Source organism: Lactuca virosa, chromosome 4 (genome assembly GCF_052849685.1).
Source record: "Lactuca virosa cultivar CGN04683 chromosome 4, Lactuca_virosa_CGN04683_v6, whole genome shotgun sequence".
In the NCBI taxonomy this organism is placed as follows: Eukaryota; Viridiplantae; Streptophyta; class Magnoliopsida; order Asterales; family Asteraceae; genus Lactuca; species Lactuca virosa.
This window is the reverse complement of record NC_136429.1, coordinates 76,677,873-76,692,755: the sequence shown is the minus strand read 5'-3', so window position 1 is coordinate 76,692,755 and position 14,883 is coordinate 76,677,873. Positions and strand designations below refer to the sequence as shown.

The window sequence follows — 14,883 nt, the reverse complement described above, 5'->3', positions numbered from 1 at the left end:
ATCCAAACCGTATTACAAAGCCATATTCTAAAAGTTCAGGTCGATACCTTTCCAAGGACTAGTTGCACAAGTCCATATGATTTTCCTACAATTTATTACGGATATTACAAAACTGCATATCAATGCAGCTAATTCTGGACCAATCTGTGAAAATGATGATTTCACCCAAGTTATAACCAACATAAGGTCAAAGAAAAAAAAATCAGAGACATATTAGACTCAAAATCTAAACTTTGAGAGTTTACGGATCCTAATTATGACTTCTGATGATTAATGTTTATAAGATCAGGACAGATTAGTGACTTCTCAATAACATTTCAACTCCAGGGTTAGGGTTTTCGATCCAAACACCTAACCCTATGACTATGGTTCATCCCCAAATGAACACATAATATCTATACATCAAAAACTAATTCAATGATGAAGAAATCATACCTAGATTGTTGAGATTAAAGGCATCATACAAACCTTGCACCTAAAACGATTCGACAACAACCCCAAAACTTCTTCCATGATCGACAATCTGTAACTCGAGCTCTAGAACTTGAAATTAAAATTCCAACGGTCAAAACTTAAATATATGTCTTGGGAATCAGCTCTTTAAATTTAGTGAAGATCCAAAGGTTCAATCTCCGGGGATCGTCCAAACAATGTTGTAAGGTCTTCAAAAACGAGAATTCCAAAAATTTCCTCTTTAGCCTCAACTCTCCAAGGATTGCAATTCTAGGGTTTGGGGATGCCCCTTGAACGAAAATAATGTTGAAATAGAGGCTATTCTCATTTTTAAACCCTAATAGGGTTTCATTTTGGAAATTTTAACACAAATGGTCCTTAAGTTCCAGGACGTCTACCATTTTAAGTTTTAAACGTGCCCCTTTCAACCCTTCCTCTCCGTTTCTATTTCATTTCAGGTTATTTAGTTATCTATTTCATTATTAAAATAAATTAATGACACTAACTAATTAAAATATGAAAATATTAACATACTGAAAAAACACAGGGTGTTATAGTTTTGCAAAATAACTCAAAACCTTTATATTAAAATTATCTTATATAGCATATACAACCTATACAAGAGATGTTTCATACAGATATCAAATCTATTGTCATATGCTTCGGGTTCCCTTTGAAAGATGGATGCCAAAGGGTACAAATAATGTTGAATTGTATGTATAGGTAGGGCCAAATACACTTTGATACAAGGTTGATTAGACACATTTTTTGTTGATCATAGATAATTTGTGAATTTTTTAATCTTAGTTTTGGAATGGAAAATCACTGGTTCGACCCAACCCGATTAGGCGATTACTTTTACCACTTTGACTCAACCTGAACTACATAGTTGATCGCTAGTGCGTATGGACATAATTTATGGACTGGATCCGCTACTGACCTCTCACCTCTCAATAGCTTCTACATGAAATTTATGATATAAAGGCAATCATAAAGCACCCCTGAGTAATGAACATGTAATTTGAATAGTATGCATCACATTGACAATAGAACTATTTAGGGCTTGAGTATCTTCCATATACTCAAAGTGTACCAGAATCCAGTAAGATGTTGAGGAAAGAGTTTTGTGGGGTATCATGCAAACGCATACATAGGATGACTTTCAAGAAACTTCACAAAAGGTTCATACCTTAAGGTAGATCAGTTTATCCTTCGGTGCAAAATGTCAGTATAGATCCCCATATTATCTCCATAACTTTAGGTAGATTAGTTTATACAATAGAAAAGAAATCTATATTATAATCTGTTATGCAGCAGTGTATATGAATATACAAAATATTCGGTATTTGCTTGTTTACAAACACCCCATAGTTCAGAATATCAGTACTGTCCAGCAAATTACATATGTAGGAACATTTTTATAACTTCCAAAAACAAACTAACAAGGATTCAGTAAGCTACAAAACAGCCAAAATTAATATATATAAACTGCACAAAAACTGAATCTTGTGTCTGTAATATGTATAAAACAAAAACAAAATTTAAGTGATGGTACTAAGATCTTGATTCAAGATCTCAAAAAGGGTGCCTCAAAACAAGAGCTTATAATCAAATGGTTGTGTGTTTTTCAGGGTACCTGATCTCCTTGAACATAGTGTTGATTTCTTGATGATGAACCATTTGTTGCAAAATCTTATCATTGAGCTTGGTAGCATGCACCTTCTCATTGTTCTTCAGTTCCTCACCAGCCATGGCAGATGAAGAAAATACCAGCTCGCCTAATCGCTCTTTCTCAACCTGTCTATGATACTTCTCCTCTTCAGTGGTGCCAGATGCCATCAAATGATAAGTGTACACCACCTTCTTCTGGCCTAGCCTATATGCTCTACTAATAGCTTGTCTTTCCACAGAAGGGTTCCAAACAACATCCAAAAGAACCACCCTCGAAGCACCAATAAGATGAATCCCTTCAGAACAGCATCTTGTAGATGCCAACAAAACTTTAACTTCACTGTTGGGATCATTGAAATTGTTTATGATTGTTTGCCTTTGCTTCTGAAGTATCCTTCCTTCTATGATCATGATCTCCCTCCCTTCGTTCCAGCCGAAAACAAGGGCAATTTGGTCTTTTAACAACTTTAACGGCTCGATAAATTGGCTAAAGATCAAAACTTTTTCATCTAATGACACGCTTAGGCGAATGAGCTCCGTAACGAACCTTGTTTTGACACCAAAATCAGGTTTAAGTTTCACCTTTTTGAGTTCTTGTTTGTTTATCGAGTTTTTTTCTTTCTCAGACAACGAGCAATGAAGGATCAGAGATGGATGAACAGACACCAAAGCAACCTTATGTTCATACTCAAAAGTCTTTGCTAAACTTCCCAAATTTTTAATTAAACGTTTTTGAAGCGGAGGTGGATTCAGAAGAATGACACTGCTTTTCAAACCAAGAAGCTTGCTTTCGAGAATCTTTCCTTTGTGTACATGAACAAAAGGTGAAATGATCGCTTTGAGTTTTTCTATATCTCCTGAAGCTGCAGATTCACTTCTGGATTTCTTTTTGTTCCTATAACGAATCATCATTTCTGCAAAGATCTTTTGGTTCATGATATCTTTCGCAGTTGCTGGCCTTACTAAATGCAACGTATTAAATAACTCCCTAAAGTTGTTTTGAAACGGTGTTCCCGATAAAATCACACGGTTTTTTGTTTTAAGCTTCTTAAGCACGTTCCAAATATTGCTTCTTTCATTACGGGGAGTGTGGCCTTCATCAAGAACAACTAATCCAGGTTTATCGAGTAACACATCTCCCATTTTTTCAAGATTCTTGTTCTTTGTGTTCCCAGCTAGTTTTTCATACAGATTGTAGCTCACTCCAAGAACACTTCCACCATTACTCCAACAACTTATCTTCATTGCACGTATCAAATCTTTACCACATTTTAACTTACCATTCACCTTATCCTTGCTCAAAATATCAGAACTGTTGAGGTTCAGAAATGAAAACCCAACTTGCCATTTCTTGAATTCAGCTTCCCATGTTAGAAGCATGCTCACTGGAGCAACTATAACAGGTAAACATTTTGGAAATTTCTTAAGAAACGACTCAAGAAACACAATGGTCAACAGGGTTTTACCAGTTCCAGGAGCATGTGAAATGATGCATCCACCACCACGTGGATCAAGTTTATGTATTCTTGAAAGCTCAATTGTTCCCGCCAAATTTTTCCACAAAAACTTGAACCCTTCTTGTTGATGGTGATACAAATGTGCTCGAATGCTGGTAGGAATTAGTTCCCAGACTGTGCCTTTACTTTGCTTGTAAATGTCAAGAGGGTTCCAATCTGGAGCTTCAAAATACATGTTTTCTGAAGTAGACAACTGTTGCTCGTTAAAATGATAACTTCTTTTTGATTTATCGGGTGCATAGTTTGCCTGCAATTCAATGGAAGTTGTTTAATTCATAAATTAATCATGGTGATGATGAAAAAACATTAAGATTGCAATTTACAAGTCACTCACTAGCTTTGGTATCACATATCTGCTTTCCAGAATGATAGCTCCACAAATACCACATCTGAAGCCTATTTGTTCTTCAAAGTATGCATCTTTGTGCTCCCCCTTTTGACATTGTTTGAAAGGATTTGTTTCAGTCTCATCAACATCTTTCTCTCTATTTTTAACCTTCATGATGAAAGATAGTTCCAAGCTCAATTTTACAGTAAATATGGAAGAAATTAAGAAAGAAAACTAACCATTGGAGTTGTATAGGAACCTATTTCTTCACAAGTGAGAGCAAAGTCCATCTCCTGAAATAATCCTTCCATGTCTGATTCATCATTTTTTTGACTTGAGGACTCATGTTCACTATCATCAAATCTGAATCGTAAAGGAAGACAATTGTCACCCTCTTTGTGATGAACTACTCCATTTTTAATGATTGAATCCAAAAGAGATTCTACAAAGACACCATCATCTTTTCGTGGAGCTCTTCTAGGCTTCAAAGATTCTTGATCTTTGACAGCATTTGCTTTATCAACTGTTTTGTAATGATTGCTTTCTTTAACTTTTGCATACGTTTTTTCATGAGTGTTGATACGCATAGTAGAATCATTCATCGGTTTAAGATTTGGTTTTTTCATATTCGTTTTTGATGCTGAATGATTCTTCTCTCTTCTGTCAACTGATCCAGACCAAATTTTTTCCCTTGTGTTTTTCGTTGGAGATTCTTTCATGTTTGTGGGCTGGTTGTGTCTTTTGTTTTGTAGCAAAATTTCGAAATTGTCCAAGTTATCACTCTCACTTTCGCTAGAACTACTAGATGGCTCATCTTCATCATCTTCACTAGACAGGTTTTGAATTTCTTGATGATATTTGCAGGATATTGGAATATCTTCATCAGCCTCTGCTTCCATTTTATGCGTTAGAAGAAATATGATTTAAAAGAGGAAAAACATGATAGAGCAAGAATTAAGAAATATTACCTTCTTCATCAGGAATTACAGCTGTATCATCTGAATCTGAGTCATCCGAGGAGTAGAGGAAGTACGTGTGAGTCCCAGTTTTAAAGAAACTTGCTGAACCATAATCATGGTGCTTCATTGCAATCTTTGGAGACCCAATATTATTTTTTTCCTTATCTCCATCTGTTTCTTTCATTGTATGATGAGATTCTGCATTGAATTTCAAGAAAATTCAGTAGGCAAATTGCAAAGAAAACGTTATGATAAATGGTTTGTAGGGAGGTAGAGACCTTAAAGTTATAAACAGACTAGAATTTTGTTAAATAGGTTTTATTTGCTTTCGTTTTTCACATTTCAATGTTGTGGGACCCACAAAATAACATAAAAGAAAAGACTTACCTTCCTCATCGCTTCCTTTCTCTTGGGACTCATCAACTGAGTATTCACCATGCTTATTTAATGTCATGAGTATTGAATTTGATCTAGAGGTGCCTCCGGATCCTAAATAAAGCATCAAACAACCCAAGAAAATGCATTAGATACAAATGGGGCGTTTGAATATGCATCTTTCAAAGTGATTACAACAATTTGGAAGATCAGATTTAGATATTGGTCGATTAAAGCTAGGAATAGTTGTATAATTTTTCATTTACCACAATAATTATTGTTCTTACAACAACTCCCTACTTGTTTCTCTAATATGATTGAATCAAAAGCATAGAGTTTTGTCAAACACTAGAAAATGCTTATTATTGTGACTTCAAATTGCAATAATCAGTTTAGATACCATTTTCATTGTTTGATTTTCCTTCAGAATCCTCAACAAATAATTCATCATCATCAATCCACTTGGCTTCCTCATGTCCTTTTCCTCTCAATATACTATAGGATTCTGATGCTGAATAAAACATAGTAAACGTTCAAACTAAGAAAATGGAGCTAGAAAACAAATGTTGAGAAAGAGAGAGGTCCTCATGAAAAGGTACCATTTTCATTCTTTGTTTCCTCTTCTGAATCATCAAGCAATGTGTCACTAATGACTCTCTTAGCTTCATCATGTCTTCTTCTCAATATGCTAGATCCTTCGGATGCTAAATAAAACATATTATAAGATCGAACTAAGAACAATGGAGCTAGCTAGAAAACAAATGTTGAGAAATAGAAACGTCCTCATGAAAAGGTGTACCATTTTCATTGTCTGTTTCCTCTTCCGAATCATCAAGCAATATCTCATTAAACCTCTCAGCTTCGTCATGTCCTCTTATTCTTGATATACTAGAGCCATTGGATGCTAAATAAAACATACTAAATGATCAAACCAAGAAAAATGGAGCTAAAAAACAAGTGTTGAAGAAAAGAGGTCTTCATGAAAAGGTACCATTTTCATTATTGGTTTCCTCTTCCGAATCATCAATCCATATCTCATTGACCCTCACAGCTTCATCATGTCTTAATCTCAATATACTAGACCCTTCAGATGCTAAATAAATACAAACATATTATACAATCGAACTAAGAAAAATGGAGCTAGAAAACATATGTTGAGAACGTACGTACCATTTTCATTGTTTTCTTCCTCTTCCGACTCATCAACCAATGATTCTTTATCCTTTTTAGTTTCATTAAGTCTTCTTCTTGTTGATCTAGAAGAGCCTTTCGATCCTACAAAAAAGTTACATAATCCAAGGAAGACAAACGATTAGAGAAAATATATGTCGACAGATAAAGAAGATCCTCTTCAAAACATACCATTTTCACTGCTTTTTTCCTCTTCCAACTCATCAACCCTCTTGGCTTCACTGACTGCTCTTCTCTTTGATCTACAAGAGCCTCCGGATACTGTATAAAACATTATCATGATCCAGTCAAAAGCAATACAAGCAAAAAAACCCACCATTTTTGCAAAAATACAAACACAACATCAATATAATCGTACATTTATATACACATAAACAAATACATATATGCGTACATTCATTCTTGTAAACATCAATAAGTGCATCTATGTATCCATATAATCACCACATTTATTACATACACATACATGATACATGCATACATTCTTGCACATTTCAATTAATGCACCCACACTCTAGAAAAGACATAACCGTTAATCAGAAGAATTAGGCTTTTAAAAAGTTAGCGACAGACATTTTAGATAATGGATATTCCGTCGCTAGTCAGATTATCAGCAAAGATGATCATAACACTAAGACACAGAACAGGGAAGGATAAATCCGTTGCTATTTAACAAAAGGATGTGTATATAGTCCGTCACTTTTTGCAATGAAGTTTCTGTCAACATCCCGCCATTGATTTGAACATGTAGCAATGGATTAGCAGAAGTTCTGCTGTCATATTAATCACTAATCCGACGCTACTTTGTAAAACTTCTTATATTGGGTTTTTAGCGACGGAATGTTCCGTCAATGCTTGTTTTTCTTTTAGTGGCATATATCCATACAATCATACATTTATATACACATACATACATTCATATTTTTGGGAGAAACAGGGGCGTCAATGATTTGGAGTTGTTGGTGTTGTTATATTAAGAGTAACTTTTTTAGATGCTCTCTTATCAATCGAATAATCATCGACATCAAGAAGTTTTTGTCCAGAACCATATTCAGAAGACCCTGCATTTGATCCATTAAACCCTAAACAAGAACCATCAAACAGAGCAATCATCCGAGACCGAAGTTATAAGGAACAGGTTTTGGAAAAAAGACCCATAAATATTATTCTATCAGCGTTGAATAATCATATCATAATAGAAACAACTCATTAAACAATCAAGAACATTGAAGATAGTACCTTGAGCATAAAGCAGTTGCCATTGTAGCCGAGTTCTTTTTGCCACAGGTGAGTTGAATATGTTCATTGTAATCAAGAATCAGACACGGATGCTCGAGGGTTATATGATCGTTTTGAGGGTTTCTGTTGGTGGATAGATTTGAGCAATAGGGAATGAGATAGATGAAGGGTCGGAGAGATGAAGTAATAAAGCGTGTTAATGAAAGTATGTGAGGGAGATGTTTGCTAAAAACGGCGGGTACATCAATAAATTTGATGTGATCTTTTTTTAATGACAATATATAAATTATAAAACTTTTCCATATATGCGGTAGGATTTTTACAGATTTTACTGTTTTAGTCTTAAAATACAAATCTTCTTCAAAATATGGTCTTTGGTAAAGGTTTCCACTTTCGTGTTTAAAATCATTGTAAAATACTAAATTACATAAATGGTCTTTGGCAAAGGTTTCCACTTTCTTGTTTAAAATCAGAATAAATTACAGAACTAGTATTTATGATTTGGAGTAATTTATTATTTTTATTTTATAGTCTCTAACTTTCCTTTTTAATCAGGACCATCCATATATATTTTGGTTTTGTTTCCTATTTTATTTCTAACAATTTAACAAAATTTTAACCAGATTATTGTAGTTTAGATAAATATTTACCATATAATTGTGTTTTTAAATTTATTAGGTTATAACCCGTGTATTATACGAGTATCGGTGTAAAACAATTTTGAAAGTTAATAAACATTATTATTAATAATATATCTGCAAATCCATGTACCAAACGTTTGACAAAATAAAATAATTTAGATGATAAAAAAATATAGTCTTTAGTTATAAAATTTCAAACATGGAATAACAATAAGTAAATAATAAGGATTACTAAAAAGATATTTTACAATATAATCTTACTTAAATGAGAAATAAGTAATTATTTTGTATCAATTACACATATCATTCTTCATGTTCTATTGTTCTAAGAAGTTTACTTAATTGAATTTTTTATTGTGTTTGACATTTTCATTTGAATATCAACACTTATATCTTGACCACGACCTTTATATATTTGAATAAATTTAATTGATATGGTTTAATTATACATGTTCTATCAGGTTTTATTAAATCAAATTTTAATATTTGGCATATGTTAATTGAAACAATGATAATTTAAGAAATTGGTTCATAAAGATATGTTACTTATTAATAATGGTTAAAAATCGATCATTGATATTGTGATAATTAAAGGTGAAACCTCAATAGAGTTTTGGCATGAATAGGCTTATGCTTACATAATGAACTATATTTTGATGTATATTTATTGTACATCGTTGAGTTTAGTGTTTTGCTTGTATTAATTGGTGTTGATTTAGTATTTGCTTAATAATGTTAGAATTGTTGTTAAAGTAAATAAAGACAGTCAAAATGATTCTATAATGTAACTATATAAAATAATAGTTATAAAATTTCCTCCAATAAACAGCGCAATATAAATACAAAATAGATGATTGTTTATGCAAAATACAGTTTTTTTTTATATATGTAACAATTTGAATGAAAGATAATATTGAATGAGAGATTGAAGAATCAAATTCAATGATTCACTTGAAAAATTATGTTGATCGTATCCTAAAAACAATTCAAATATATATATACAAGATAAGGAAAGACAAATCTAACTTCTATAAACCGTATAACAAAACTGCTCAAAACTATTCTATGTAAAATGACCAAACTGCCCTTGGCAGTGTGACGGTAACACCCCCCCCCCCCCTCAAACTGGTGGGTATGGTTGTAGACACAAGTTTGAAATAGCTTCTTGATGGGGAGAGCCATGCAAGGGCTTTGTCAAAGAGTCTGCCGGCTGCTTTTCAGTGGAAACATGAGACACAGAAATTAAACCAGATTGAATCTTTTCACGGACAAAATGACAATCTAATTCTATGTGTTTTGTTCTTTCGTGGAAGACAGGGTTATGAGCGATATGTATGGCAGCTAGGTTATCACATTTCAAGGGAATGGGAGTGATATCATCAATTCCAAATTCATGAAGAAGGCGAGTTAACCAAGCAAGTTCAGCACAAACGCGTCGCATGGATCGGTACTCTGCTTCAGCAGAAGAAAGAGAAACCGTCGTTTGCTTCTTGGATTTCCATGAAATTGGAGCTCCACCAAAGAGAATAAAATACCCACTAACAGATCTTCGTGTGAGAGGACAGGCAGCCCAATCACTGTCGCAAAAGGCCTCGATTTTAAAAATGGGATCATTATTGAAAAATAAGCCATGAGTGATTGTACCCTTAAGATAACGGAGAACACGTATAGCAGCATCCAAATGTTCTTGACAAGGTCTCTGATTAAATTGACTAAGAAATTGAACAGTGTAAGCCAAATTGGGGCGAGTATGAATGAGAAAATTCAATTTTCCAATCAATTGTCTATAGATTGTGGCATCTTGAAGGAGATTGCTGGTCTTAAAAAAAATTGCAATATCATATGGCAGTGGAGAAGAGACGGTAGAGTAGTCATCAATTGAGTAATGAGATAACAAATCCTTGATGAATTTTTGTTGTTGAACTATCATACCGTCTAAAGTAGAATTGAATTCAAGACCCAAGAAAAAGTGAATTTGCCCGAGATCCTTTATTTTGAAACGATTGTCCAAATAAGTTTTCAGTTGCTGAATACCATCAGAATCATTGCCAGTTACTAAAATGTCGTCGACATACACAGCGACGATAATGATAGATTGGTCATTTCGTTTAAAAAACAGAGATGAATCATTGGATGAGAGAATATAACCTTGATCATGTAGAGATTGTGAAAGCTTAGAATACCACTGACGAGATGCCTGCTTTAGACCATATAGTGATTTCTTAAGCTTGCAAACCAGCGAGGGAGAAGAAACGTGGAAACCAGGTGGGGGTTTCATGTAAACATCCTCATACAAGTCACCATGAAGAAAGGCGTTATTAACGTCCATTTGCTGTATATTCCACCCCTTTTTAACAGCAAGAGAAACTAAGCATCAGACGGTATTGAACTTCACCACAGGAGAAAAAGTTTCATGAAAATCGATCCCCTGTTTTTGTGTAAAACCTTTGGCGACCAGTCTCGCTTTATAACGTTCAATTGATCCGTCTGAGCGATGCTTAATCTTGTAAACCCACCGACAAGAAATGGGTTTCTTACCCTTTGGTAATTTAACGATGTCCCATGTTTTGTTTGCGTCTAAAGCTGCTAATTCATTGGACATAGCATCTTCCCAATTAGGATTACCTTGAGCTTGATGATAGAAGGCTGGTTCCACGGGCAAATCGTGAGTATGAAAAGCAAATGATGATTTTGGGTTAGCACTTTCAAAGACAACAGAAGAGGGTGTAGCAACACAGAGGTTTGTCAATGTGTGGACACATTCACTAATATTGGTGTTGGTATGAACATGATTACACACATAATCAGCCAAACGTTTGGAGGGAACAAAAACCCTATTGGTGCGTCTGAGCTGAGGTTGAGGCTGAACATAATTGTGGACAGAAGGAGATGAAGAAGAGGGACTGTTTTGTGGAGAAAAAACAGGAGAAGGGGTATTGTGGTCATTAAACTGTTCTTGAGTAAAAGTAAACTCAGGAATGACAGAAGCAGATGTGAGAATGTCATCTGAGATAGAAGAAGGAATATAAGAGGGGTAAGTTGGTGTTAAGTGGTTGTTGGTGAGAGCATGAAGAGGGTAAATGTTCTCAAAGAAACGAACATCTCTTGAAACCAAAAGTTTCTTAGTGACCAAATTGTACATCTTGTAAGCTTTTTGTCCAAATTGATAACCAATAAAGACACATGGATGTGCTTTAGGCATGAATTTGTCCCTTCCCACTGTGGTTTTGCTCACAAAACAAAGACATCCAAAACTTCTGAGGTAAGTTAAATCAGGTTTCACTTGAAACAACATCTCATAAGGTGTTTTATTTTGCAATAGTTCAAATGGCATCCTATTAATGAGATGGACAGCAGTTTTTGTACATTCTCCCCAAAATTGGACACTAATACCAGATTGAAAATATAAGGCCCGTGCTGTGTCAAGAATGTGCCTATGTTTTCGTTCAACAAGGCCATTTTGTTGTGGTGTATTGGGAGTTGATTTTTTATGAATGATGCCTTGAGATTGAAAGTAAGTGATGCCTTCATGACTGGACCCTAACTCGTAAGCATTGTCTGTTCGAATCTTCTGAATAGTTTTGTTAAATTGTGTTTGAATAAATTTAGCAAAAGATTTGATTAAGGCAAAAGCATCTCCTTTATTTTTTAGCAAATGAATCCATGTGTGTCGACTGAAATCATCAACAATGGTTATAAAATATTTATAACCATCATGAGTGGAGTGTTTATAAGGGCCCCACACATCAATATGAATTAGTTGAAAAATAGACTGAGAGACAGATTGGCTTAAAGGAAAAGAACAACGTGACTGTTTTGCTTGAGCACATACAACACAAGGAGAAATGTCATTATTGTTACAATGAGGAATCAAGGAAAGAGTTTGAAGTTTATGCAATGGTAAATGCCCAAAACGACAGTGCCATAACAGTGCTTTAGAAGAAACATTACAAACAACAGACTTTGATTGAGTTTGAACATTAAAGACAGAAAAACTATAGGACAAATGAGACTGAATGTAGTTATGATCAAAAACATATAAGTCGTTGAGTTTTGTCCCAAGAACACCAAGTGCAAGCTTATGTTTCAAAGAAGGGTCCTGCATCATACAAGCATGATCAGTGAAAAGAAGAAAAGTATGAAGCTGCTTGGTTAATTTAGCAACTGAAAGAAGATTATATTTGAAAGATGGGACATATAACACTCCTTTGAGTAAAATTGTTTCATGAAGTTGAATATCTCCAATAAAGGAGATGAAGGTTGTTTGACCATCTGGTAAACCGATTAGATGAGGATAGGGAAGTTTGTGTAAAGAAACAAAGAAGGACTTATTAGAACACATGTGATCATTCGCACCAGAATCAATAATCCAAGAAAAGTGTTTGTGTAATAGGGATGCAGATTTTGTAACATTGAAGGCAAATCGTTGATGAGATATGGTATTACCTTCAGTGTTCATTGAAGCACTGGTAATGATATTATTGGCTTGAGTAGAAGTCAACGAGTTGTTCTGAAGAAGCTGAACTAAATGTTCATATTGTTAAGTTGAAAGCGATGATGAAGAAGCATCAGTAACATTGTGGGCAGTGGATTTGACATCCTCCTTCTTGGATTTGACATCCTCCTCTTTGACGCTCTTCATGAAGAATCATGGAGTAGGCGGTTGAAACAGATGGCAATGGCTTCATCATTAAAAGTTGACCACGAATCATCATGTAAGAGTCATTCAATCCCATTAACAATTGAACAAGACGTTGTTCATCGAGAAACTTCTTAATTTGTGTTGCAGCAGCACATGAACAAGAAGGAAAATTCTGAATAAGGCGCAAATCATCCCAAATTTTCGTTAATTTGGTGAAGTAAGTTGCAAAGTCATCGGACCCTTGTGAAGTTGAATACAATTGTTGTTGGATTTGGTAAATGGAAGCGTCGTCTGGTTGCTCAAAACGTTGGTGTAACTCTGACCAAATTTCATGAGCGGTTGGAAGAAAGAGGACGCTATCAGCGATTGATGTAGACAACGAATTCAAAATCCAACCGATAACCATTGAATTTGCTCTGCTCCATTTTGCGTAATCGGGAGATGAAGATTCAGGCTCGAGAATTATTTTGTCAACAAATCCAAGTTTGTTCTTAGCGGAAAGCGAAATTATCATGGATCGTTTCCATGAATTGAATCCAGTACCGTTGAAAGGATGTGAAATCAAAACAGAACTTGGGTTATTAGAAGATCCAATATAATAAGGATTTTCAGAATTGACGGAATCGGAATTTGAGGATGAGTTATTGACATCAGGCATGATGACAACAAGAAATTGAGATAAAGATCAAGAAATTGAGATGAAGATGTCAAAGATTAACACAGAATCAACCTCTCTGATACCATGTAACAATTTGAATGAAAGATAATATTGAATGAGAGATTGAAGAATCAAATTCAATGATTCACTTGAAAAATTATGTTGATCGTATCCTAAAAACAATTCAAAATATATATATATACAAGATAAGGAAAGACAAATCTAACTTCTATAAACCGTATACCAAAACTGCTCAAAACTATTCTATGTAAAATGACCAAACTGCCCTTGGCAGTGTGACGGTAACAATATATAATACAAAAGTTAGTAATCATATGGTTATGTATGCTCTGTAGTAGGCCTAACATCTTACATATTGTGGATTTATAATAACATTTTATATATATATATATATATATATATATATATATATATATATATATATAATTCATGATGGTAAAATTTTTCATATTAAAAGTTGGGTTTGTGTCAATTTACATTTAAATTTGTTTATTACAAAATGTTTGTTTATTAATACGTGTTATATTTTTTATGTTTGATTATTTATGTAGGAAAATAAAGACAGTCAAAATGATTCTATAATGTAACCTATATAAAATAATAGTTATAAAATTTCCTCCAATAAACAACGCAATATAAATACAAAATAGATGATTGTTTATGCAAAATACAATTTTTTTTATATATAATACAAAAGTTAGTAATCATATGGTTATGTATGCTCTGTAGTAGGCCTAACCTCTTACATATTGTGGATTTATAATAACATTATATATATATATATATATATATATATATATATATATATATATATATATATATATAAAATTCATGATGGTAAAAAATTTCATATTAAAAGTTGGGTTTGTGTCAATTTACATTTAAATTTGTTTATTACAAAACGTTTGTTTATTAATAAGTGTTATATTTTTTATGTTTGATTATTTATGTAGGAAAATTTCTTTCTTCTTTAGGTTATTGTTATTATTACAATGTAAGTTGTTTAATTTATTTTTATGAAAGTCAAAAATTAAATTGGAATTTCATAAGTGATGTCAATTTGGGGGCATGAATGCTTGGTTTGGTCAAAAAGAAAAAGAGACATGAAAAGTCAAGAAACATTTAAAATTCAAGAGTTACGGTTGAAGTCTATAATTATACATGCAACATGTCATAGTGGAGTTGGGG

The 14,883-nt window shown here is 33.7% G+C and overlaps 1 protein-coding gene across 2 annotated transcripts; it reads right to left on the bottom strand.

Annotated features, from left to right (window-relative positions):
- Positions 1–1,762: 1,762 nt before the first annotated feature.
- Positions 1,763–7,954, bottom strand: LOC145105579 (SNF2 domain-containing protein CLASSY 3-like). 2 transcript variants are annotated; one of them, XM_079042663.1, is made up of 13 exons: positions 7,734–7,954; positions 6,666–6,755; positions 6,474–6,578; positions 6,295–6,396; positions 6,103–6,207; positions 5,903–6,007; positions 5,704–5,814; positions 5,316–5,417; positions 4,938–5,126; positions 4,209–4,858; positions 3,976–4,137; positions 3,591–3,888; positions 1,763–3,509 (listed from the first exon to the last, which is right to left on the bottom strand). In XM_079042663.1, exons 1-13 carry the CDS (start codon positions 7,798–7,800, stop codon positions 2,062–2,064), a joined length of 3,534 nt encoding a protein of 1,177 aa, XP_078898789.1. In that variant the 5' UTR covers positions 7,801–7,954; the 3' UTR covers positions 1,763–2,061. The 2 variants fall into 2 exon arrangements, with proteins under 2 accessions (XP_078898789.1, XP_078898788.1); XM_079042662.1 differs by having other exon boundaries at positions 1,763–3,888.
- Positions 7,955–14,883: the final 6,929 nt, after the last annotated feature.

Excerpts from the sequence above, each read along its gene's own strand:
- LOC145105579 (XM_079042662.1), bottom strand. The coding sequence starts at position 7,800 with ATGAACATATTCAACTCACCTGTGGCAAAAAGAACTCGGCTACAATGG. Across the intron at positions 6,397-6,473 it reads GGAAGAAAACAATGAAAATG|CATCTGAAGGGTCTAGTATA; the intron begins GTACGTACGTTC and ends GTATTTATTTAG. Across the intron at positions 6,208-6,294 it reads GGAAACCAATAATGAAAATG|CATCCAATGGCTCTAGTATA; the intron begins GTACCTTTTCAT and ends TGTTTTATTTAG.